Source organism: Chiloscyllium punctatum, chromosome 2 (genome assembly GCF_047496795.1).
Source record: "Chiloscyllium punctatum isolate Juve2018m chromosome 2, sChiPun1.3, whole genome shotgun sequence".
NCBI lineage: Eukaryota > Metazoa > Chordata > Chondrichthyes > Orectolobiformes > Hemiscylliidae > Chiloscyllium > Chiloscyllium punctatum.
Genome location: NC_092740.1, coordinates 144,064,539 through 144,092,311, shown reverse-complemented (window position 1 = coordinate 144,092,311; position 27,773 = coordinate 144,064,539). Strand labels below are relative to the sequence as shown.

Sequence of the window (27,773 nt, the reverse complement as noted above, 5' to 3'; positions counted from 1 at the left end):
TGCCTCACAGCACCAGGGATCCGAGTTCAATTCCAGACTCAGGTGACCATCTGTGTGGAGTTTGCAGTTCTCCACGTCTATGTGGATTGCATCTGGGTGCTGTGGTTTCATCTCACAGTCCAAAAAGGTGTACATTAGGTAGATTAGCCATGGGGAATGTAAGGTTATAGGGATATGGTATGGGGTGTGTCTGGGGTGGGATGCTTTTCGGAGGGTCAATCTGGACTTTATGGGCTGAATAGCCTGTTTCCACACTGTAGGGATTATTATTCGATGAAATATGGGTACGTAGTGGCTCAAGTAGCATAACTTTTTTTTATTAATTCAGAAGTTGTGACTGGGTCAGCTTTTATTGTCCATCTCCATTTGCCCTTGTAAGCTTTTCATGGGCATTAACATCAATACTAGGGAAACTGAAGGCTATGTTATGGGTCTGCACCTGAACCATGATGGGGCTAGTGTTCCAGCAAACTGTGGAACTAGGGAAGTAGACAAGGTTTTAAATTATACAAAGCAGGTGAGGGAGTAATCTTCTGTAGTTGTAGCAAGTCAAGGGATAGAGTCAAAGCAGTAGAGCAAATTCTTAACAAGAGAAACAAAGGTCACAGAATGAACAAGGAAGGAACAAAGGAATCAGAGAATTCACCAACAAGCAACACTAAATGCTGTAGAGATAACAAAAAGACAAAATTAATGACTCTATCAGAAAGCACATAGCATTCATAACAAAACAAACAAATTGATTATGCACATTGAAGTTATTCAGTATGATCTGATAGCTTTTTAGCTGACAGAGTTTTAACTGCATAATGACGAACATTGGATACTGAATATTGAGGGGTAAATGCCATTAAAGAAGAATAGGAAGCTAGGTAAAGGTGAGGAGGCAGCACTGTTAATCAAGTATGGCATTTGTGAAATAGTAATAGATGACCTGGTTTTACCAATTCTGAAGAAGGGTCACTGGATCGGAAACATTAACTCTGCATTCTCTTCACATATGCTACCAGACCGGCTGTGTTTTTCTAGCAATTTGTTATGTTTCTGATTTCCAGCATCAACAGTTTTCTGGTTCTGGTTTAGGAGATCAGGATGTAGAATCAGTTTGGATGGGGATGAAGAATAGAACAGGAAATAAGTCACTAGTAGGGCTCATTTACAGCTTCTTCAGTCTAACCTTGATGGTGGGGAAACTATTAGAAGCAATTCTGAGGAACAGAATTAATCTGGCCTTGAAGATGCAGGAAGTAATCAAGAACAGTTGCATGATTTGGTTAGGGGGAAGCCAAGTTGACAAAATCATTGAGAAAAAAAAGAGGTGTACAGAACCAAAACAGACCCTTCGGTCCAACTCATCCATACCAACCAGATATCTTAACCTAATGTAGTCCCATTCACCAGGACTTGGCCCATATCCCTGTAAACCCTTCCTATTCATATACACATCCAGATGCCTATTAACTGCTGTAATTGTAGCAGTCTCCACTACTTCCTCTGGCAGCTCATTCCATACATGCACCATCCTTTGCATGAAAAAGTTGCCCCTTAGGTCCCTTTTAAATTTTTCCCCTCTCACCCTAAACCTATGCCCTGTAGTTCTGGACTCCCCCACCCAGGGAAAACTTGTCTATTTACTCTATCCATACCTTTTGTGGTTTTATAAACCTCTATAAGGTGACCCCTCAACCTCCGATGCAACGGAAAACAGCCCCAGCCTATTTAGCCTCTCCCTATAGCTCAAACCCTCCAACCCAGGCAACATTCTTGTAAATCTTTTTTGAACCCTTTCAAGTTTCCCAATAGCCTTCTGATAGGAGGGAGACCAGAATTGCACGCAATATTCCAAAAGTGGCCTAACCAATGTCCTATACAGCCGCAACATGACCTCCCAACTTCTATACTCAATGCTCTGACCAATAAAGGTAAGCATATCAAACGCCTTCTTCACTATCCTATCTACCTGTGACTCCACTTTCAAAGAGCTATGAAACTGCACTGTTAAGGTCTCTTGTTCAGCAGCACTCCTTAGGATCTTACCATGAAATGTATAAGTCCTGCCCTGATTTGCCTTTCCAAATTGCAGCACCTCACATTTATCTAAATTAAACTCCATCTGCCACTCCTCAGCCCATTGGCCCATCTGATCAATGTCCCATTGTACTCTTGAGGTAACCTTCTTTGCTGTCCACTACACCTCCAATTTTGGTGTCATCTGCAAACTTACTAACTATACATCCTATGTTCACATCAAAATAATTTATATAAATAACAAAAAACAGTGGATCCAGCACCGATCCTTGTGGCACACTAATGGTCACAGGCCTCCAGTCTGAAAAGCAACCCTCCACCCACCATCACTATCTGTCTTCAACCTTCAAGCCAGTTCTGTACCCAACCGGCTAACTAGTCTACCATGAGGAACTTGTTGAATGCCTTACTGAAGTCTATATAGATCACGTCAACCTCTCTGCCCTCATCAATTCTCTTCATTACTGCTTCAAAACCTTAAGTTAGTGAGGCATGATTTCCCACGTACAAAGCCATGTTGACTATCCTTAATCAGCCCTTGCCTTTCCAAATATATGTAAATCCTGTCCCTCAGGATTCCCTCCAACAACTTGCCCACCACCAACGTCAGGCTCACTGGTCTATGGTTCCCTGGCTTTTCGTTAACAGCTTTCTTAAATAGTGGCACCACATTAGCCAATCTCCAGTCTTCTGTCACTTCACCTGCGATTATCAATGAGACAAATATCTCAGCAAGGGGCCCAGCAATCACTTCCCTAGCTTCCCACACCGTTCAAGGATACACCTGATCAGATCCTGAGGATTTATCCACCTTTACGTGTTTTAAGACATCCAGCACCTCCTCTGTAAAATGGACATTTTTCAAGATGTCACCATCTATTTCCCCACATTCGAAATCTTCAATTTCCTTCTCCACAGTAAACTCTGATGCAAAATACTTGTTTCGTATCTCTCCAATCTCCTGCGGCTCCACACAAAGCCACCTTGCTGATCTTTGAGAGGCCCTATTCTCTCCCTCATTACAGTTTTATCCTTAATGTACTTATAAAATCCCTTTAGATTCTCCTTATTTGCCAAAGCTATCTCATGACCCTTTTTTGCCCTCCTGATTTCCCTCCTAAATATACTTCTACTGCCTTTATACTTTTCTAAGGATTCACTCAATCTCTGCTGTCTACACATGACATATGCTTCCTTCTTTTTCTTAAGTAAACCTCAATTTCTCTCATCATGCAGCATTCCCTACACCTACCAGCTTTGCCTTTCACCCTAACAGGAATGTACTGTCTCTGGACTCTCGTTATCTCATTTTTGAAGGTTTCCCATTTTCCAGCTATCCCTTCATCCATGAACATTCACATCCAATCAACTTCTAAAGTTCTTGCCTAATACCGTCAAAATTAGCCTTCCTCCAATTTAGAACTTCAACTTTTATATCCAGTCTATCCTTACCTATCGCTCTTTTAAAACTAATAGAATTATTGTCTCTGGCCACAAAGTGCTACCCCACTGACACCTGCTTTATTTCCCAAAAGTCGGTCAAGTTCTACACCTTCTCTAGTAGGTACATCCATATATTGAACCAGAAAATTTTCTTGTACACACTTAAATTCCTCTCTATCTAAACACTTAATATTATGTTTAGAAAGTTAAAATTCCCTACCATAACCACCCAATTATTCTTATCCTTCGGCCCAACAAGTCCACACCGCCCCACCGAAGCGCAACCCACCCATACCCCTACATCTACCCCTTACCTAACGCTACGGACAATTTAGCATGGCCAATTCACCTGCCCTGCACATCTTTGGACTGTGGGAGGAAACCGGAGCACCCGGAGGAAACCCACGCAGACACGGGGAGAATGTGCAAACTCCACACAGTCAGTCGCCTGAGGCGGGAATTGAACCCGGGTCTCTGGCGCTGTGAGGCATCAGTGCTAACCACTGTGCCACCCACAGTGATATCCCACTCCCATGTTCCTAACCATGCCCTGAGTTCATCTGCCTTCCCTGTTAGGCATCTTGCATTGAAATAATGCAGTTTATCAGTACTACCTCATTTTCTGCTTTGTTCCTGCCTGCCCTGAATGTTTGACTTGCTTGTTTTGCCAACTCAAATTTTCCCAACCAGTCTCAAATTCTTTTGAAGTAGTAACAAGTTGTTTAGATGAGGGCAATGAATTCAATGTGGACTACTTGGACTCCAGCAAGGTCTTTGGTAAGACCCTAATGGAATACTAACTAATAGCAAAGGTAAAAACCCATGGCCTCCAAAGAAATTTGGCTAATTGAATCCAGAATTGTCTAAGTGGTCGTAAGCAGAGGGTAATGGTGGAGCGTTATTTTTGTGACTGGAAGTCAGGGATCAGTGGTGTTCCACAAAGATCAGTGTTAGGAACCTTGCTGTTTGTGGTATAAATAATTTAGACTTGAATGGAGGAGGATTGATCAGTAAGTTTGTGGATGATATAAAGATGGGTGGAATGATAAATAGTGAGGATAGCCTCAGATTACAGTAGGATGCAGACAGGTTAGTCAGATGGGCTGATCAGTGGCAAACAGAATTCAATTTGGATAAATGTGTGTGAGGCACTTGGGCAGGACAAACAAGGCAAGGGTGCTCAGTGATTAGCACGGCTGCCTCACAGTGCCAGGGAGCCAGGGTTTGTTTCCACCCTTGGATGAGTGTCTGTGTGGAGTTTGAATGTTCTCCTTGTGTCTGTGGTTTCCTCCTGGAGTCCAAAGATGTGCAGCTGAGGGGAATCGGAGCGAGTCTGGGTAGGATGGTCTTCAGAGGGTCAGCATGGACTCAATAGGCCAAATGGCCTGCTCCTACTGTGTAGGGATTCTATGGAAATACATGATGAATGGGAAGAACTGATGATCAGAGGGACTTGGTATGCATGTACACCGGTCCCTTAGGGCATCAGGGCAGGTGGAAATAGTGATTCAGAAGGAATACTTTAACTCTACACCTCACCTAATAGGGAGATTATGTTGGAATTGCATAAACATTTGTTAAGCCGTAGCTAGAATACTGTGTGCAGTTCTGGAATCCAAATTATGGGAATGATGTGATAGCACTGGAGAAGAGTGCAGAGGAGATTTACCAGGGCGTTGCCTGAGCTACAGAATTTTAGTTACGAATTGAGGGGCATTTTTCCTTAATAGAGGTATCAGTGACCATGGGCATAGACTTAAGGTAAAGGACAGGAGGTTTAGAGGAGATGTGGGGAAAAAGACTTTCATCTAGAGCATGATGGAAATTTTGAACTCACTGTAAGTATGGTAAAGGCAGAAACCCCTATGCTATTTCAGTATAATTTGGGAGCGTGTACAAGGTTTGGAAAATAGGATTCAAATAGTTTGGTGGTTGTTTTTGACCAACACAGACATAATGGGCTAGAATGCCTTTTTGTGCTGTAGACTTCTTTGATTCGATAGAAAATTCACATTAGACTTCCATTTAGAGCACACTTTCAGTTCTGAAACCGCATCTCAGTTAGGAAGCATTAGATTTGGTGGTGCTATAGAATAGGAATGGATTTAGGGTGCAGGTTTGCTTGCTGAGCTGTAGTTTAGATATCCAGACATTTCATTACCTGGCTAGGTAACATCATCAGTGGCGACCTCCAAGTGAAGCAAAGCTGTTGTCTCCTGCTTTCTATTTATATCTTTCTCCTGGATGGGGCTCCTGGGGTTTGAGGTGATGTAATTTCCTATTTGTTTTCTGAGGGGTTGATAGATAGATCTAGATGCTATGTGTTTGTTTATGGCGTTGTGGTTGGAGTGCCAGGGCTCTAGGAATTCTCTGGCATAGATGCCACCTATCAACCCCTCAGAAAACAAACAGGAAATGACATCACCACAAACCCCATCCAGGAGAAAGATATAAATAGAAAGCAGGAGACAACAGCTTTGCTTCACTTGGAAGTCACCACCGATGATGTTACCTAGCCAGGTAATGAAACATCTGGATATCAAACCTACACCCCAAACTTCAACCTGAGCTACAAACCTTGCAATAGAAATGGATTTTGAGGGATTGATGCCTAACCAAGAATTAAATCATGAAGGCAAGTACATAGGGTAGAGCTGTAGTTCCTTAGTATAGAAGGTTAAGGGGTGATATAGCAGAGGTTATGATGAAAGGAGTTACTAAGTTAAAAAGGAAAATTACTACTTCTGGTGTGTGGAATCCAGAAACAAAGCAACCTCAAAATCAGAACAGTTTGTAGATGACACCTAAAGATAATTCTCCCTCCCCCCGCACAAATGGCAGCAGAATCTTGCCTCCAAAAAATTGAAAATTTCCAAATTGGGATAGATATTTATTAGGTAAGGGTGGAGTGTTACAGAAACAAATGAATGTGTACTTGGGCATAAGATACCAATCAGCCAATGGAGTCAAGAAGTGGTACAGTTTAATCACTTTCCTATGACATATCACAACGCATAGAGCTCCAGGCCACAACTCCATCAATAACAAAGGGTGTCTGCAAAGCAGGAGACAACAGTGTTAAAAAAAAAATTCTGATAGGCCTCAGCTGATATACATCAGCCATGTTATTTGCAATACTTAGAAACTGATGGGTTGTGGAAACACACATATGGCACTGCAGACAGGGTCACTGGGATAAAACCAACTGAGCATGGCTGCCTCCCAAACAGAAAGGAATTTCACCCATTGTTCTTTGGGTGTTCAGGCAGGGTTGGGGAAGGAGTAAAAAGCATATAAAAACTTACATTTTAACTTCTGTACAGGTATATTAGAGACCTGGTTCGCAATGCAAAGGGATGCCAATATCATAGGTTTAATTCCCACACTGGCTGAGGTTACCATGATGAACTGTATCATTCTCTCCCCTTGCCTGAAGCATGGTGGCCCTAAGGTTAGACCATCACTAGTCACCTTTCTCTAAAGGAAGAGCAACCCTATGGTCTGGTAAGATTATGACAACTTTTACCGATTAGAGGCCAGGAGGGGAGGAAATGAATTTGAGACTTCTAACTGAAGCAGTTGTAAGAGTGTAAAATAACCTTAAGAAACTTCAGCTCGAGAGTTAGAGTTGAATTCCAAGATGTTGATCTTGTACAGCATCAAGGAAGAGAGAGTTGAATTAGAAGGTAGTGACATCCCTTATATCAGGCAGTAATACAGGTTTAGTTAGCAGCCAGGGAAAAGTAATAAGATGCAAGAAAGAGAGAGTAAGGGTCTTGATCAACTATTCACAGCAACAGAAGCTTGAATTGTCTCACAAAAACAAGAGCTGGGATCATTGTTTGAATTTATACTAATGATTCAGATTTCGAAAAGATGTGCAGGTGACACTATTTGGGCCGAACATTTATATATTTATTTATATATGGAGGGATACAAATTATGCCATTCAAACAAACTTGCAAAGTATTGAATGAATTTAAATAGTTTAGAAATAAGGTTTAGTTTTAAAAGAAATGAGAAATAGGAAGTTAAACTTGTAACAGTCCTGGTTAGATCACTTGGAATACAGTGTCCAGTTGGAGTTTTAGTTGCATCCGAAACAAACTGCTTCCATTTCTTGGGGAAACAACTTCAACTGAAGGCCATCGATCAAAGGTGCCACCGTAAAATGAAATTGTGGGATTCACAAGCAACGTATTTCCCTAGAGAACGGGAAGTACGTGGAATTCCCTAGGCCAGGAATAATTGAGATAAATAACGTTGATGCATTTAAAAGGTGACAGATGAGGGAGGACAGAGGCTTCTGTTGGAATGTTAGGTGAAGGAGGATACATGAAGGCTCACTGAGGCATGAATGCCAGTGTGGTTTACTGGGATTGAATATGCTGTTACTGTACTCTATACAATTTTGTATTTGAAATTAACCCCATCTTTGAACCAAAGTCCATTTTCTTGACTGCTTTTTTGCAAAACTCAGTTCAGGCCTAAACGATAAAGATCTGGTTTCAAGATATTTATCACTCGTTGGAATGAGAGAACAGGATGGAGGTTCTGTAAAGTCGACAAACATGACCATTTAGAAAGGCGTAGTTGGTCCTGTGATTTGGAGAAAGGTGAGGATTGCAGAAGCTTGGAGGTTAGAGAGTCGAAAAGTTTGGCACTGGAAAGTGTGGTCTTATGACTTAATAACGCTGATCAGACTCTTATGAACACAGCTATCATTAATCAGTTGTAAATGTTCTGTCAATATTTTCACTGGCACCATCTTACTGCTTCAGTTAAGATGTTACAGGATGCTGATGCTTTGTGGTAAGTAATGAGTCCACACAATATAGTCTTACTATTTTAATATAGCTCATTGAAAATTTAAAATTTCCCATCACTTTAGTACAAATGAATTCACTCCCCCAACTAGGGGAACAAGTCAGTTACTGCCAATATGATACATGTAATCAAAAATAATACATTTACAGTGGATAGATTCCTGGAAGACACCAAAGGTGCACCACAATGGAGGGATTTTAGCCTGCAGCATTGGAAACTGAACATCCAATGGGATTTTAAAAATACACTGGTCAGGATAACCATTCGGAAAGTAATTGAACAATAGTTTATAAAGAACTAACTTGCATTGATATAGCACCTATCACTACCTCAGGACATAAAAAGCAATTCTGAAGTGTAGTCACTGTTGTAATGTAGGGAAATTCAGCCGCCATTTTGCATACAGTAAGACTGCACAACCAGCAATTGGATATTGACCAGATGATCTGTTAACTATAATGTTGTTTGGAGAGATAAATATGGATTAAGATGCACTGTAGAACTCCATGCAACTTTAAATTACTGCAACAGGATCTTCATATCCATCCAAAAAAAAAGGGATATGGAACCTCAGTTTAATGACTTGAGCTCACTTACCCTAGGGAAAATACACATGCTATTCACCTTATCTGGCAGAGTCATGATTTATTAAACCTTTTATAAAAAAGGTCACCCCTCAACCCCCAATGCTCCAATGAAAATCAGTTCCAGCCTAACTCTTGTCCTGGCAACAGCCTGGTAAATCTTTTCTGTGCCCTCTGCAATTTAATAATATCCTTCCTGTAAAAGGGCAACCAAAACTGAACACTACTCCAGAAGATGCCTCACCAACCCCCTTTATAACCTCAACATGACGCCTCAACTCCTTTACTTAAAAAGGAGTGAGCAGTGAAGGTGAATGTGCTAAATGCTTTCTTCTGAACCACCTTGCCTACTTAGCTGTCGAACTTTCATCTTAGACCGTGAATTACGGCAAGGTTAAGGCAAAGGATAGCAATCTGCTTTTTTTGTTCAGATTAGGTACCTTGGGGGTTGGGTTTTCTACCAAAACAGACTGACCAGTTTTAGTATAACTAATCTTCAGCAGAGGAAAATTATCCCTAGTTTTAGTCATTGCCAGAAGTTCTGCAGTTTCTACAATCCATTTTTAATCAACAGTTCTAGAAAGATGCTAGGATTGAGACTGCAATTTGCAAAGTTCACTTACAAACACTTAACACTTGTAATACACGTTTCATTGTACTCAGTTTTAACAAGACATTTAAAAGATGTAGGATTAATATTAAAAACAGGCCACCAATGAGCATATGGCAGTATGTTATGTGCTAATACATGAACTTAACCAATTAGAACTTTTACAAGGTTAATTCCAAAGGGAACGTTTCACACAATCACCACTTTGAAACTATTTGCTCATTTGTTCTAATGAACATCTTACTAATACAATGAAAGTCAAGGAGTATCTCTCATCTTGTCATCCTACAATTGCTAGAGATGGACCAAACAGAAGAATCAACAAATCGGAAGGCATACAATATATAATCCCAAGAATGGGTTGATGTATAAATGAGCAATGAGATCAAATTGCCTAATAGTATAGGTAATTAAAACAAAATCTCACTAGCCTTCATTCATTTGTCATGTGGACGATATGGCAAATATCACTGACAGTTTATTTCCTTGTTTCACTTTTCCTCACCACCCTCCTCAACAGTTTCTAAACTGACAATCTTGAAATGCAAAACAAAAAAAGAGGACTACAATCTAACTACATGCAGTATTAAGTTAGTTAGTTTAAAAAAAAGCTAAAAATTGAGGTAACCTTTATTTCAGTTGACCATAACCCATTTACAGAGATTGGATTTCTGGAGGGGGCCTTCCAACTGGTCTGTGCAACTTGGGCACAGTTCAGTTTGTCTAGTGTTTTTACCATTCCTCCTGGTTATACCAATGGTTGGAAGAACCCCTGACCCCCTCTATAATAGTATGTTAAATTACCAATAACATTATGAAAGAGCCTTGGCCATTGGAATGGCCAGATATCCCAAAGCTATCTTGATACTTGATTTGATGACATTGCTGTCATCTCCCAGATATAACAATACTTTTCATTTTGGTTGAAACGGATAAAATGAAATGAAATCTGTTTCTGGCAAGGACAGCCCAACTATTGCTTAAATAGCAAAGAGCTGGAGAAGGATCCTGAATTACAAACAGGCATTTCAATAAAACCAAAGTGGAAACACTGTCAAATCTTTATTCTTGAATCTTTGGTACATTCGATTTTTTTTTTAAGTCTAAAATGAGTGAGTGAAATGTGTCCCAATTAAAAAAGAAACACAAACTTAGATATCTTTAGAAAGTATTTACAATAGAAATTACAATATAATACAATAGAAGTGTCAAATTTATAATTATAACATCAAGTTTCCATGAAACTCAACACAATGAATGTGTCAATTTGCATTATGGTGTTTGTAGCACGCAGGGCAAATTAGGAGTAGGCTCAGTTGTAAGTAACAGTGCCTTGTTTTTTAAAAAAAAACTTGAATTACTCAAGCGTAGGGTTTTAATACCTCGTTTTGCATCAGAAGGATGATTTTGGTAAACCATGGCATTATATATATATTTCTTTCTTTTAAATTCACCTTTTTATACCCCAGATCCATACAAAAAAAAACTTTCGAAAGAGTAATAATACAATATATACAGCATCTTCACACACAGTCTAAGGGAACAAGTTGTCCAAGCAGTACCATCCATTCCACAAACACCACAATTTGGGCATCACTCACTTATACAAAGATACACTATGTAACAAGTCTTTGCTGTTACATGCTACCAAGTCATCAAATGAGCACTTGTAGTGTTATTTACAGCATGTGATGAAATGCAAATTAGTTTATAGCTGTTTAATTCCTCTTGAAAAAGGATAAAAGGAAAAGGAATAAACCACCTCTTAACAGGGCAGGGGTGGGACAAGGCAGAAGTGGGTAGAAAGGAAGAAAAGGACACCTCACACTGCTGGTTAGAAAGTGTAAAAATCACAATAAAATTTGAACATAAAAATTAAACATATGGCAGTATTCCATACACAAACAGTGCCATAACAGCTGCACTAAAGAGGCCAGAGACTGGGACAGTCACAAACCAGGCCAGGAAAATGTTACGAAATAAGTGCCAGTCCACAGCTTTGCGTGATCGGATCCATCCCACAGCCACCACAGATCCAACCTGGGGAAGCAAGTTATAACAAATATACATTAGCATAAATCAAATGGTGATGATGGCTGTGGGGTTTTGTCATAAGGAAACAAGAAAAAACATGATTGAAGAGTAGACCAATACTAAGTGACCAGAAACGTGTCAATAAGCCAATTAGCAAAACCATGCAAGTCACAGACACAATTTGCATGTATTCAACAGAGTGCATGAGTTGCAGATTATGTACTATAATTAGAAACTCTGCACCCCATCAGATCAACTTGACTCTCAACCAACTGCGAGTACTGATACAGTCTTAAAAACCAAATTATTTAAATTGAAAAATGTTATCAGTTGGATAGTTTTCAAAAAGGCACCATTGTGCACTCCTTACATGTAGATTGTACCAAATCAGATGGTTCTGAAACACCAGAATCTTGATGTTCAGGACGCTGTACTCTTAATGAAATGCCTGTTTCGTGTGCCCATATTTCCTTTAGGTAAGGTTTCCCAGCTACAGGAGTGCAGAATCAGTGATATCATCGGTTTGAGTTTGTCGCAGTATCACAGGTTTAGAAAAGTCACTGGTCTACTCTTTAGAGAAAGATAAAGAAAATAGGCTAGTTAATATACTAACATTTATTTTGTGATGCATTAGGTAGTAAAACCAAGAAGTTAATATAATGGTTGGAGAGCAGAGCAAGTTAAAAGACCTCTAGCAAAAACACGTTTACTGATGCAGTTTGCCTTCAAAAACAAACGATTATACACTGAAGTGGTCCTTCCTCTATCCCTGACAGAGGATACAGAATTTCTCTATACAGACCAAGTACAAGTCAAAAATTGACCATCAGAATAAGTTGAAACATTTCAAATTCTTGACCAGGTGCACTCATTTAGGGAAAAGCTGAAAAAGATTCAATTTATTCTGGTCCAAGAGGGAAAATAATTTAAGGTAGAAAAATGATTTTGTCTTTGCGAAAATCTCCAGATTTCACGATTTGTCTACCCTCAACTAACTCAATTATTTGAGCACCAAGTAAAAGATTTAAAATGGAGACCGAAATACACTGTTTGATCCATTTCCTTTTCTATCATTTATTTCCCACTCCCTATTTATTTCACTCATAGCAACACAGCAGAACTCTGGCCTTAACTGACCTATACTTGCTGACCATTCAATGGGATCACAAACATCAGGGAGTCGGTTAGTATTGGGCACAGGCATTCTTGTGAACATCTGGATATTTTGGAAAATTGCAGGAAAGACATACCTGGTTTCCAAATTTACTGGCAAATTTAAAAGACTATAACTATGGATGAGTTGCCGGAGGAATAGAGGGTGGCTAAGAAAGGCTATAAGCAGCAGCTTGGGAATGACATCAGTAAGTTATTGGTGCTGATTCAGAAAGATTGCATTTAAAATACATTGGGAGTCAAGGACTGATTAGGGATAGGCAGCATGGTTGTGTGCAAAGGAAATAGTGTCTCACACACTTGATTAAGTAACCAAAAGATTGATGAAAGCAGAGTGGTAAACATTGTCTACATGGGCTTTAGTAAATCCTTGGTCAAGGTTCCGTATGGTAGACTAATCAGTAAAGTCAAATCACATGGGATTCAGGGTATCCTTGCCAATTTGATACAAATAGGCTTAACAGCAGGAGACAGTGTGGTGGTGGAGGGAGTTTTCCCAGGCTGGAGGCTTGTGACTAGTGTGTACCACAGGGATTGGTACTGGCTCCAATCTTGTCTGTCATTTATACAAACAATTTGGATAGAATTTAGGATATATGGTAAGTAAGTTTGCGGATGACACCAAAATTTGTAGAATAGTTGATAGTGAAGGTTATTTAAGAATATGAACAGATCTTGATCATTTGGGTTAATGAGCTAAGAATAGGGCGGCACTGTGGCTCAGTGGTAAGCACTGCTGCCTCACAGCACCAGGATCCCAGGTTCGATTCCAGCCTTGGGTGACTGTGTGGAGTTTGCACATTCTGCATCGGTTTCCTCCCACAATCCAAAGATGTGCAGGTTAGGTGAACCGGTTACGGTAAATTGCCCATAGTCCAGGGTTAATGGGTCTGGATGGGTTACTCTTCGGACAGTCAGAGTGGACTTGTTGGGCCGAAGGTCCTGTTTCCATGCTGTAGGGAATCTAATCTCTCTCTGCCACTTTGATTAGATTAATTTGAATAAATGAGGTATTTTTGGAAAAAACAAACAAGGGCTCGACTTACACAATCAACGTTAGGACCCTGGGTAGTATTGTAGGACAAAGATACCCAAGGGTTCAAGAATTGTTTGAAATTTACATATGTGGACAAGTTAGTTAAGATGACATTTAGCATGCTCGCCTTCATTGCTCAGACCTTTGAGAATAGGAGTTGGGATGTCATATGGAGGTTGTATGGGACACTGGTGAGCCCCGCTACGAAATACTGTGGACAATTCTGGAGCAAAGGAGGTTGAGGAGTGACCTTTTAGAAGTTTATAAAAATCAAGAAGGGCATAGATAAGATCCATAGCAAGGGTCTTTTCCCTAGGGTGGTAGGAGTTCAAAACTCAGGGGCATATTTTTAAAGCGAGAGGGTAAAGTTTAAAAAAAAGTGTTTGTGTGTGAAATAAATTGCTGGAGAAAGTAATGGATGCAAGTACAGTTACAAGTACAAGAATAGGAAAGGTTTGAAGGCTATGGGTCAATCACTTGGAAGTGGGACATGTTTTGTTTGTGAACACAGTCAGTGGGGAGTAGTTAGACTTGACTCTTGACTAGACCAGTTTACATAAAATGCAATATTATAAGCCATGCAAAGTCAACGTCAACACTGTCACATGATAATTATTGCATTATGTATCATTTACAATGCAATTGACCAGGAAAACAGCACACACTTCCCTGTCACTGGGGGTGCTACTTAGACAGGAGGCTGGAAGAACAGAAGGAGCCAGACAGCAGTTGGCAAGTCGACGGACACACACACACACACACACACACACACACACACACACACACCGCGCAAGCGAGCGAGAGTGCGAGCACAACTGCTGGTAGGAAGACATGATAGGTGAGCTTCAAGTGTGACATGCAAATTCATCATTTCAAACAAACATATACAAAAGCAAGTATAGGTCCAAATAATATTTTGCTGCCATGTCAATTATTCACCATATTTAAACTGCACTGAAACCTGGTACACAAACAGCATTAAAAAAAACTGTTCTATCCATTTAAAAAAATCTAAAACTTAATCCTTTTCACAAATTGACTAGTTTGAAGGGGAGGTCTCCTGCACACTACACAAAGAAGGCAGACTGCAACAATCAGCATGGTTTTAGTTCATTGGTTTGATTTGCTAAAGGTGGTAGCAAACGATCACTGCATTAACATGACGTGAATACCTTGCAATGAGTGGAACTTATTGGAATGCCCACATTTGAGGCTACAAGTACAGTTAGCGCACTCATTACTTCAATGCAAAATCCACTGTGAAGAAATAGAAAATATATAAAAGTTTGTAGTAGGAAGAGCATGTGAAAGACATACCATCACAAACATGCAATGTGGAACCAAGTGAGTGAGGGAGAAGTGTTCCACTAAACACCAACCTTTACCCCAAGGAAAGTACTGCAAATCAGGACACAGTGGCACAAAGAGCTCACCTTGAGTTAAAGCAGCACAATAACCATCAGCTAAACTAGTCAAGGCCATCGAGCGACACAAAAAGCATTTTTGGACAGTCTGTCAGCAACTGTAAAGGGAGTGCAGTTTGAGCTTTAAAATTAACCATTCAATCGTTTGTCCTATGTCCCTATCGACAGTGCAAAGAAAGCACAAAAGATTTGTTCACCATAAGTCAAGTGATTTTCTTTCAGTCAGGACAGGGCTTATGTTATAGTAAGGTTTTCAAAACTAGATGGAGAGATAGAACCAACTTAAAGGGGTGACCTGATTATTACATTTGCAGTATGAGACCTAAACTGCATAATTACTGACTGCTTGCCTTTCCTACATCACAACTATTTTGAAAATATGCCATCAGTTGTAAAGCACTAAGCCATAAAAAGGTATAATATTTATACAAATCACGTACACCACAGCAGTAGGCCATCCTGTCTGTCAACTCTATCCCGGTCTTCTGAACAGTTTCCTTTAACCATTTTTTTGGGCCACATTAATATTTTTAAAAACTCTACCTTGGTCACAATTATTGCTACAATGGCTTGATCGACAATAGTTATCAGCTGATATCATCCCAGTAGTGACAAATGTTTTTGTAACAAGGAGGGCATCATGGCAAAATGCAAATAGGTCCTCATCCACATTATCCAGGAGGAACCACTAGTACAGTAATCAGCGGCAGCTAAACTTGGTTGTGGATAATGGGGGACTGCAGCCAGTTACAAACAAATCATACTGGGATTTTTTGCAATTACATACCGACCAATAGAGTTTAAATTCTCTTCCATTGGTGAAAGCCCCTCTCGTTTTCTTCTGCTCAAGTTATTAAGATCAATGAACAGAAGCTTGGACAGAGATTTTATTTTTAAAAATGCTCCTTTAAAATCGCAGGTTTAGCGAGATTATAGCAAGACTATAGAATTAAATAGCTGAAGGCACAGCATTAACAATGGATGACTGAATTGGCGATGGGCAGGAGGCCAGAACTGGAAAACTGTGGAAATTGCCTCTAGTCTAACAATGATGCTTGTCCTCTGCCATCTGTCTAGAAATATACTTCTAATCACCAGCTTTTAACCCTCTCGTTAGTACTTCCTGACGAGTTTATGGGAGAGGCAAGGAAGAAGAATGAACGAAGGTAGGAAATCAACATGCATTGCCAACACTCCATCTAACTCACCCTTTATTTTACGAAGTGTGATATAACTCAAGTGGAGTTCACTTTGTCTGATTCCATCAGGGTAATGTTAGCAGTAGAGTACCAGTCTATGCCTTTTAAATTCAAGTCAATCTACCACAAAAATGCTTTTTGCAACCAAGCCTGGCACCAAATTAGGTGCAAAATGATCCTCTTTGCTTTCCTGCCTCAAGATGAGTCATGCCACCAGGAACTGATGAGAGTCAAACCTCAGTAGTACGGACTGAACTGCTCATGTTGCAGTCACAGGGCATACGCATACCTTGCAGTGTGTGGTACTGATTGGAAGTCCAACATTGGAAGCAACCACAACTGTGAACGCCGAAGCCAACTCAATAGTGAATCCACTGCAGGAAGCACAAAACAACACTTCACAGTCATTCAAGTCTCTCAAGATTAAAACCATGAAGCTTCAGGCAGCATGCAAGAGTCTTAACGCAGCTCTGGACAAGCCAGTGCAATCTTTTGGATAATATCCTGCGGTCATGTGGATTTTTTTTTGGAAAAATCCAAAATAAAATCATTATAACAAGGTAAAGGCAGAATACATTCATATTTGTGCTGAAATAAGTTATTGCTGGCATCAAACAAATTAATTATGTATGAGGTTTAGTTCACATGTATGAAACAGGCTCTATAGGATTAGAGTCTGATTTCGTAGCATGCTTATGCATTAACTCAGCACCATACTGAACCATGCTTGCCAGTGTGACATCACATGGAAGGGCCTCCAACTCTTCTCCCAAACATACCACCAAAAACCACTGCATACTAGAGAAACAAGTGTGTCACCCATAATGGTGCAGCAACTCAAAGGCATGCCAGTGGCTACTTCAAAGAGTTGAGAATTTTACTGATATGGTAAAATCAGTAACTTCCATTACTCCCAACTTTTAAACTCTTACTCTGGTTAATTAAATTCAGTCCTGCCATACAAGTTAAAAGGATTTCATGTCAGAATGTACACACATCAAATCCAATGTTTTTTTTGTTTAAAAAGGAACAGTAATGGATCAAAGGAAGAACTGTTCGTGCAGTACTTCCTCATGGATTCAAGTGATTGGTCTATAGGGGTGAAAAAGGTAAAATGAGCCCAATATGTGCTTGGTGGTGGTAGGAAGTTCTTCATTCTCTGAAGAAACCACATTAAAAGGATATAAAGGAATAGCGATGTAGGGATTTATGCCATTGAGTGTTTCTTAGCAAGACTTGCTTAACTGGTCTGGAGAACATCTAGGTGGTTTGGGACTTTTAAAAAAAATTTCTGCGGATATGCAAACCAACACATTGCCCATTGCTAAACACCCAAAAAGATTTTGATGGTGAGCAACCTTCTTAGACCACTACAGTCCTTCTGGTGTGGGTACACCCACATGGCTTTTAGAGAGCAAATCACAGGAATTTTACCCAATGACACTGAAGAAAACAGCGATGTAGTTCGAAGTCAAAATGGCAAGTAGCTTCCCGTTGGTAGTATCAGCTGCCTTCTAGATGGTAGAGGCCACAGATTTAGAAGGAGCCTTGGTAAGATGCTATAAAGCAATCCAGACATGGTACACATTTCTGCCATGTGTATGCCAGTAGTGGGAGAGGTGCTGATCAACTGGGTTGTTTTGTCACAGATGCTGTAGAGTTGAATGTATGCTCTTTTGGAGTACACAAAGATATTCCATCACACTCCTGATTTGGGCAGAGAAGGTAGTACTTGGGCTCTGGGGACTCAGGAGACAGCTTACTCACAGAATTTTCAGCCTCTGACTGGTCATTGTTACAGTACTCATATGGCCATCCAGTTTAATTTCTGGTTAACAGCAAACCCCAGGATGTTGACAGTGGGGAATTCAACAATTAAGGCCATTGAGTATTAGGGAAGAGGAGAGTTATTCCTTGGAGATGGCAGTCATCTAAGCACTGTGACATACGTTACTTGCCACTCTTCAGCCCAAACCTGAAAGTCATTCTGTTCTTGATGCATGTGGATTATTTCAGTATCAGAGGATCAAATACTACTAAACATTAAAATGTTCATTGTGTAGGCAGTAGTTTCTGACTTTATGATGGATGGCAATGGGTGCCTGGAGAAACTCCTGCAATGTCCTGGGACAGACACCAACAATATAAATATACCCAAGTCCAATTCTCACCCACTACAAATTATCAGGCCTCTTGCCTGATAATATCTAAATGTTACTCAAGATATTAAAAATACTGTTGTATTGGAGCTTAGTTATTCTGTCTGTTTTTGGACCAAGACAGTAAACCAAAATCAGTAGCGAAGTAGCCTTAACAGAACCCAAACAGAGCAGACAGCAGATTAATGGTATTTTAAATATTCTGCTGGATAAGCAGTCATCACTCTGCATTGAGCGCAAGATGGGGTGAAAACTGACTGGATTAGAATGGGCTTTTCCTGCTTTGTGGATTAATGCACCTAGGAAGTTTTTAGGTAACTGTCAGAAAAGTGCCTGTATCGCATCATATTGGCTAGGATCACAATATTGGGCCTTGCAAGATCTTGTGGGGCAGTGGCAGCATTCCTACCTTTCAGCCAGGAGACCAGGGCTTAAGTCTTATCTGTTCCAAGGGTATGCAACAACATCTCTGTATGGGTTGATTTAAAAAAAAACAAATTCACAGCTAATTCAGAAGCCTTCAGTACTATTGCTGGAATAGAATCAGGGCCCATAGTCTTTACAGTATTCAACACCTTCAGCTGAATCTTGATATCACACAGCGTATTGCATTGGCTGAAGACCAGCACCTGGGAACTTCAGGTGGTAACCAAGGTGCAGAATCCACATGACCTTGCTGGGTGGAGATGGCCAATACTGTTTCAGCTTTGTCTTTTGCAGAGGTATCCCCATCATTGAGCATAGGGATAATTATGGAGAATCCTCTTTCATTTAGAAAACTGTTCATTACCATTCACAAATAGATGTAGTTGGACAACAAAGTTACAGAGTGATCTGTTTGTTATGGGATCAATTGGTTTGGTCTACAGTTTTACTTCTATTGCACAGTATCCTTTGGTAATTTCAACTTTGCATCACAATTTACATATCCTTCATGCTACTCCTGCACTTCTTATTGAAGCAGGATTGATTTCTTGGGCTCAAACACGTTAGCATGGAGGATAAGCTATACCACAAGGTTACAGTTTGTGGCTGAATAGGATTCAGCTGCCACAGATCTATCCCATTAGACACAGTGGTAGTGCCATATATTATTTCTAAAGAAACCTGTACGTAAAGATGGATGTCTTGTACCCAATCAGAACATTCCATCATTGACTTTATTCAAGAGTCCAGAACTCTCCAAGCAAGAGCTGCATCTACAACCATCTAGGAATACCAAGGCTAAAGCATATACAATGCTGGCCACAAATACCGCACTCATCATTACATAATATATAAAATCACATCAGTGGTTTGTTGAACTGGGCAATTACCTCACTATTCAAAAACCCAGGAGCACATGACAAGACATATCCAGATTATCTGTGACAGTTGATGTACATAATTTGAAGAATAAGACTGACATTTTGATTTTTGTGTGACAAATGCAGGGTTTAAATGGGAGGGCTTGTCAAGCTAGCTGCTAGACAGTTTGTTTCCTCTTTGTTATTCTCAAAATGTGGGCAAAGCCAAGATCTATGCCCTTGCATAGATGAGGTCAGAAACATTTGAGATGCCTTCAAGTGCCAACTAGTATTTGATTTGCCAACCTGAGACATACTTGGCACTGTCACATGATGGAAGGAGTTTTGGGTACAAGAGAAAAGGGCTGAGGTACACTTCTCAATGTTGAGCATGCCAAGAATACAATAAATATAAAATTTGTCAAACTACCACCATAACACAACATGCAAATGTTCTGGATACCACCTTCTCTTACCTTGATGGGGTGATTGGAGTGAGATCTTTGCCCAACGTTTGAATGACTCGCCTCCCCCAGACCCAGAGACCAGCACAGATACCCAAGCCTCCATATAGCAGCAACCAAACTGGTGTAGCAGCATTCTGCAGCACAGCTCCCTCCTGATAGATCAGCCAAAGAGCAACAAGGGGACCAATTGCATTGCTTAAAAGAGAATAAAAATAGATCAATGCCAGAAAGAGGAAGCAGACATCTCAATTTAAAATAAACAATAAAAATTACACTCATGTTTGAACATTAAAGTTTTGTGATATTTCAGCAACTTATGCTCCCAGCAGGAGCAGCCAGTAAAAGGCATGTTCTGGAGATGGTCCTGTTCATACTATCCAATCTCCACACAGGAAAGGGCAGATGGAGATAGGAGACTACTGTCAGCTTCTCTCTCTCATCCCCATGTGAACGTGGGGGTGAAGAGAGACTGCAGTGTGTAAACATTCATTGATATGGGTGTACCATCACTCACCTAAACAGAGCATGTCAGTAGGTTCCCAATTCAAGCCCCACCTCCACAGACAGGCCAAAAAAATGGACTCCTCACTTGTAATCATTAATTTTCAGAGGGTGACTGGCAATATTTAAAACCTTCAATAAAATTGTACTTGCAAAACAAATGATTACACCTAAATTTTCTGCTTCAAGTTTAATCTGCATTTACAGCACAAATCCAGCAACTTCATGCCACTCATTACACATTATTAGGAAGACAGGTGGTGAAGAGCTGTTTGTTCAAAGTTAACAGTGGAGAGGCACACCAGAGAATGAAACTTTTAGATGAGAGTATAACTACATCTTTACTTTAGTGATGAGAACCAATCACTTCACTGTTATGGTCATGTCAAATTCTGACCTATTGTTTCATTTTCAGGATATGTATGTTGCTCACAAGGCTACATTTACTGCCCATCCCTAACAGCAGCTCATTGAGGCACTAAGTTTCAGCTATGGAGTTATAGGACAGAAGCCCCATTTTGGGCCAGAGCAAGTAAAGACTGCTAATATTTTTAAGATAAGAAGTCCTGCAAACTAGAGGTGCCTTATGACAGAATAATTCTGCGCTCACTTTTATTGGTACTTTCAATTTCCAAAATTTGTACTCCTATTCTGTAGATTACTCTTCCAGTAATGTAATCAGCATTACAGTCCTGCAACATAATCACCATACGTTGCACACATTCTGAAACAGAAAGGTGAAAAGGTGTATCCTTTTATAGTGTTGCTCACCTGAAATTCAGTCAAGAGCTAGAGATACTTATCTCTGCCATATTAAATTTACCAATGTCTGCATAGCGGTTGCTGTTGTGTAGAGTCGACAAACAGACTTCTGGGCAACTAAAATAGGCCTAGATCCTGATCAGGATTTATAATTTGTCAGCTTAGGAGTCATTTGTGTGTATTAAAATGTGCATCTCAGATGCAGACTTCTTTACAAAAAGGTTAAACACATTTGAGTGTAGACAGGATCAGGATTTCAAATGTCAGTCAGAGCAGACACACTAGATGGAAATAGTCAGTATTTAACAAGCCAGAGTGCAAAACCAGTTCATGCAAGCAACTACTACAGTACAAACTATTTTTAAACTGAACTGTGCCTGCAGCGGGCCCCAAGACATTAATAGTTAATGTGTATTTCTCTGGATCCCGAGCTTCAGGATATTTACTGTGGCTGCCATATATGTTCAGAACTTGAAGGAATCAGCAGCACTGATCACAAATGCCAACTCAAACCCCATGTTTAAACTCAGATTTTAAAAACAAAAACAAAATGTTAATGCTTCCAGGCTAGTTCCTCAGCTACAAACGGACAGTGGAGTTGCCCTTCCAGTTTCCTTCCCAGGAACTCTTACATGAGACCTGGTAAGAAGATTCAAAACTAACCATGTAGGGACGCGGCAACTCCCACCTTGGTGGGGCAAAGGTCAGTGTAGGTGGGTTTAAAAGAGGGAGATACTACAGTTTAAATATCCAGAATACATCATCATTACTTCCAATACATAGAAGGGGTAGAAGAAATTCTAACACCAGAAGACAGATAAACATCTTTTTTTGGTCAATAATCTTAAGGAAGTTTAACATGCAGGTAGCAAGTCATGAACAAGGTCATCCAAAGTTGAAAATGTAACAGCATTACCATCAGTAGTTCTATAGTGGGAAGCTTCTCCATCATTTATATTTGTTAAAATTCCAGTGAACCCAGTTTGTCTTTGGAGAAGGAGAACCACCAATGATTTACCCTTAACTTTTAACTCCCTCCACTGCCTTGTCATTTAGTATAGTAATCATGGATAAGTGATCAACCTATTGGTCGGTATTTAAGAAATCCAATAATTTGAATTAAGCAATAGTAAGTGCAAATTCAGCAATGAATTTTATTTATTTCCCTTCAGGATGTGGGTACTGCAGACAAGGCAGTTATTGACTGCCCACTCCAGCCGCCTTGACAGTTGCCCAACTTGCTAAGCTATTTCAGATGGAAGCTTAGAGTTAATGACATTGGTATGGGACTGGAATTACAAATGAAATAAGCAAGGAAAGAGAAGTGCATTTCCTTCCTTAATAATAAAAAAAAATCATTGTTTGTTCTTTTCATCTTGAAATGACAATCCAAGATCCTATTCTGACTGGAAGGGAGACTGACAAAGGGAATCATGGAATACTTTGTGTAAACTTAAAAAAAAAATCACGATTTAATCAAAAAGGTAAACAGATCAGGAAGGCAAGAGTAAGGGCGGGCGGGCAGGCGGGGGGGGGGGGGGGAAGACGCGCAGTGGTGTGGAGTGAATTATGCAATTAATCTGACTCAAAAACAGCATCGTGTGGAACTCAATCAAATCAATCATTCAGGAAAGTTGAACCTCTCCTTGCATGCTTGTATTGAATAAAGATAGTTCGCTTAAGCAAGACATCTGACTCAAGTTGTTGGATATAGGGGTGATCCCTCATCCTTTATAATACTGGTCATGGATACCTGCCGAAGTATTAAATATACACACGTTTTATATATAGACCAATTCTCAAACTAGTTACTCATTCTCTAGAGTGCCACTCTAGTAACATAATCACAATGCAATATAATATGCCAGACCATTGGAATAAAGTAACTTGGGCCTAAGAGCTGACTACATTTGGAAAAGAAAGCCAGATGGTAGCTCTCATTTCACTTGGATGGGAAACAGCTGGGATAGTGGGGGGAGGAGCTGGTAAGCTCAGGCCAAGGAGCAGAATGTCAAGTGACTCTCCAGAAGGGTGACAGCAATAGAAGTGGTGTCATGTGTCCAGCGACAAGTCCAAGTACTATGCGGTCTCCTGCAGCTGCCAAGGTGTTAGCACGTGCAGTGGGAAACTATGTTTGCTATATAACTAAAGAAAGAACTTGTATTTAAATATGAGGCTTTCACAAGCTCACAGCATTCCAAAACTCTGCAACCAGAAGTATTTTTGGATGTGTAGCCACTGTTATAGTACAAGGAAATGGAGCAGCCAGTTTTATACATAGCAAGTCCTGCAAACATCAAAGCAGTAAATAACTAATTAATTTGTTAAGTAGCTATTGAGAGATCATTATTACCCAGGAAATTGTGGAGAACTTTTCTTTGAATGATTGTAGGACTTATTTTTGCAGCTATCAGACGGAACAGGTGTTAAGATATTATTGGGGGTGGGATGAAAAAAGAAAAAAAAAACAGCAAGAGTGAAAAGGATAGCAAGTGCAAACACTAGGACAGAGTAGGCCCCTTATATTACACACACTTCATAACAGTCACATCACACCCATAAAAAGAACAAACACTGAGTCGACAACATATTCCAAATAGACTACGTTCACTTTTAAATTTAACTTCAATGCTTATCACATCCTGCTTTTCCTAGAAGTGCAGCAGTAGATCTAGTTCAACGTCACTGCAGTTATCAGGGACAGATTTTAACACAGCTTACAAGTGCTGCTACTTAGCTTGGAAAAATACAGCTTCAAATCTTGGATGTAGGCAGTTGTTGATTCAAGCTCCAGCCTCATCGGATTCCCAACAGTGCAGCAATTGTATTATCATCAAGAGGTGTAAGGCTCAAAACTCACAGCTTTGATTCATAAGCAGTGCTTCCACTGAGCATTTTATTAGTTCAAATGGAATTTCTTTTGTATCATTTACTACTTTTCTATTGAAAAAAAAAGTCATAAATCATTCTGACCTAACTCACTTGTGATGGACAATAGTTGTTGAAAGCTTCTCCTTAAATCCCCATTTCAAGTAACCCAATTCAATTCCATTTTTCTAACTACCAACCTTACCTCCCCATCCCACCAAAGAGCATTAAACCACAAGTTATAAGACTCCGTCAAAGTCAACTTGTATAAAATACAACATCTGGAGTTGAGTTGAGTGGTTGAGCTCCATGATTAGATTTAAGGCCAATGAAACATGACGTCTGCTAGGTCAGTTTTGGAGTTTTAACAGTGGTTCGTAACCCCAACAATTAACAGATGCTGATGAACAAGCTGTGAATTTCTCAAAGTTACAGCCAGCATACTTTGGGGAAGTGTTACAGTGATGTAACAGATAATCATGTCCTTGCCATGTTTACTGAACTTGTTGCAGGTCCAATTTCACTTTCTGATTAAGTTTCTATATCTATCTACATAGATGACTCCTATTTTTACAAACTTAAAACAAAGTAAATAAATAGTTTTACAGTTACAAGCCTCCCAATTTAGAAAGCCAGCAATAAAGCACTCAAAAGACAGAGTCCACCCTTATGTGTAGATTAAAGTGCATATCTAGTTTCCATTCTACAAAAGATGTTCAAGCACTGCAGGAAGTGGAGAAAATAAGTTTTACGAGGATCTTATCAGAATGGATAACTAGCAAAGGTCGAGCAAACTACAGCACTTTGTTATGCAGGGAAAAATAAAATCTGATAGGCCTTCAAATATTTTTGAAAGGGTCTAACGATGATTTGGAAAGATTGTCTGTGTGGAGCTTACACATTCTCCACATGCCTGCGAGGGTTTCTGCCAGGTACTCCAGTTTCCTCTCAGTTGACAGATGTGCCGATCAGATGGATGGTCCAAACTGTCCAGGAACGAGTAGGCTAGGTGGGTTAGCCATAGAAAATGCAGGGTTATGGAGTTAGGGTAAGGGGCTGGGTCTGAGTGGGATGCTCTTCGTGGGGTTAGTGTGAACTTGATGGGCCAAATGGCTTTTTAACCCCACACTGTAAAGTTTCTAAGATCTCCCTCTGTCTTAAAAATATGCAAGGTCACTGCTTCGCCCACATTCTCTGGATTGCAATTCCAAAAGAATCATGACGCTCAACAGGAAAAATTCTCATCAGTTTAAGTGGGTGTCCCCTGGTTCTGGGTCCTCCCGTAAGAAGAAACACCATCTCTGTACATTCCCTGTCAACCACCCTCGGGATTGTGTACTTTTCAATTAGGTCACCTCTTGCTCTAAACTCCGGTGTATACAAGCATATATCTTGTTGAACCTCTCTCTGTAAGGACAACCTAGAGTTCCATGAATTAATTAGTGAACCTTACAAACCTCATCTGACAACACAATGGCACCCCTCTTTAAATAATGTTACCAACAGCATGCACAATATTCCAGATCCAGTTATACCAATGCCTTGTACAACTGATATGACTTCCAGCTTTGTAGCCAATCCACCTTGCAATGAACGATGGACATTCTATTAGCTTTCCAGTTTCATGTTCACCAGAGAAGTGGTATGAGTAAATAGTTGGAGTGGTGGGCTCTCTCATTTGTATGCTGAAATATCCTTTTAAATGCCTGCCCCTACCTCCCTCTGACCTATTACTTAACCCAATTTGGCAATTCCCTTTAGCCAGCTCTCCTTTTGTGCCTTCAATTATACCTTTTTTAAAAATTGTTTTAGACCCACTACCCTCTCCTTCAAACAGGATGTAAAATTATGGGACACTGATAGTGACCTCACAGAATCCTTTTTAAAAATTCACTCGTGGGACACAGACATCACTGGCTTGCCAGCATTTACTGCCCATCCTAATTGCTCCTGTGGTCGTGGTGGTAAGCAGTCTTGAATCCTGCAAGTCACATGTTGTAATTTGACCCACACTATCCTTAGGGAGGGAATTCTAGGATTTTACCAACTCTGCTACACTGAAGAAATGGCGATACATTTCCAAGTCAGGATGGTGAGTGGCCTGGAGGGGAACTTGCCGGTGTTGATTAACTCATCTCGTTGCACTATAACCAGGTTTAGTATAGCCAGCTCCTGGGTCTGGACCAAAACATGCTGTTCTAAAAGACCATCCGGAAATCATTAAATGGATTCCTCACCATCTGACTTTTCAAGGCTGTATATATTATAATCTCTCACGATTAACATCATGTGTCTCAGCAGACAGGCTCATTATTTCTTCCTTTATACTCCACCCTAACATGTAGCTGCTGTTAGTGGGCTTCTACAACATTCCCAGAAGGATTTCAAGCCTCTATTCAAATGGTTCACATATTGGTTTCCTGAACTGGTTTTAAAATAAATACATGTGATGAGAGCATTGTTGGCTGAGCCAGCATTTATTCCCCAAATCTAAATGCCCAGAAGTCTTAAGTGTCAAACTAGGAAAAGATGACAGCTTACGATCCTAAAAGGGCATTAGTGAACCAGATGGGTTTTCTTCCCCTGACAGTCAAGGATTGATTCATGATCATTAGACTCTAACTTCCAGATTAAATCAAAATCGAACTCAAATTCCACCATCTGCCATGGTGGGATTTAAACCCAGGTACCCAAAACATTATCTGGGTCTTTGGATTAACAGTGCAGTGTCACCTCCCTGGCACATCACTTTCCACTGTGCTAACACCATGACCTTTTCACAAGTTCCCGCCACCCCTAAATGTCCTCCATCCTTCAAAATTCAGGTCCCAATCCATGTCATCCTGCAGCCATGTTTCTGGAATTACAACTGTGACTATACTTCAAACCACATTTTACAAAATACGCAAGTGGGAGAAGGAAAGAGAAGGATATGGAGACAGTGTGAGAAGATGCAATTGGATAGGAAGGAAGTAGGTGTACAGAGTGTAAACATTAGCATACACCACTTGGGCCAAATAGTAATGTGATTTGCTACATAAATAAAAAAGTTTTCTTTATATGGGTTCATACTAGGAAAGAGGAGTCTTTGTTTTTGAAGCTTTCAAGTCAAGCCAAGATAAATACAAATGCAAGCCACCATTTTGCTTAAATTGCTAGGTGGTTTCACAAGCAGCTGTTACTGCTTCCTTGATGCTCATCCACCTTTGGCATTTCATATGACTTGGCACTGGTTCCATACAAAGCTTACTTATTAAAACCAAATGGATGTGCAGCCAAAAAGTTACGTTTGCGGTCCTGTAAAGCCTGTTCAATTTAACTCAACCTACACAGTCAGTCCATGGGCCAAAGTTTGGGTTCAACGAAGGAACG

General features: G+C 40.2%; 1 protein-coding gene across 8 annotated transcripts in view; it reads right to left on the bottom strand.

The window, feature by feature from the left end:
- Window positions 1-8,306: 8,306 nt before the first annotated feature.
- The window catches only part of slc20a2 (solute carrier family 20 member 2), a 156,004-nt gene continuing 136,537 nt past the window's right edge, over window positions 8,307-27,773 (bottom strand). For 6 of the 8 annotated variants that reach the window (XM_072589281.1, XM_072589296.1, XM_072589262.1 and 3 more), the window contains 3 exons: window positions 20,280-20,465; window positions 16,648-16,732; window positions 8,307-11,532 (listed from right to left, as the gene is read on the bottom strand). In XM_072589281.1, the coding sequence (XP_072445382.1) occupies window positions 11,368-11,532; window positions 16,648-16,732; window positions 20,280-20,465 (436 nt within the window). In that variant the 3' untranslated portion in view covers window positions 8,307-11,367. Of the gene's footprint in view, window positions 11,533-14,907; window positions 14,993-16,647; window positions 16,733-20,279; window positions 20,466-27,773 lie in introns of all 8 variants that reach the window. The other 2 variants (XM_072589311.1, XM_072589322.1) reach the window with 2 other exon arrangements.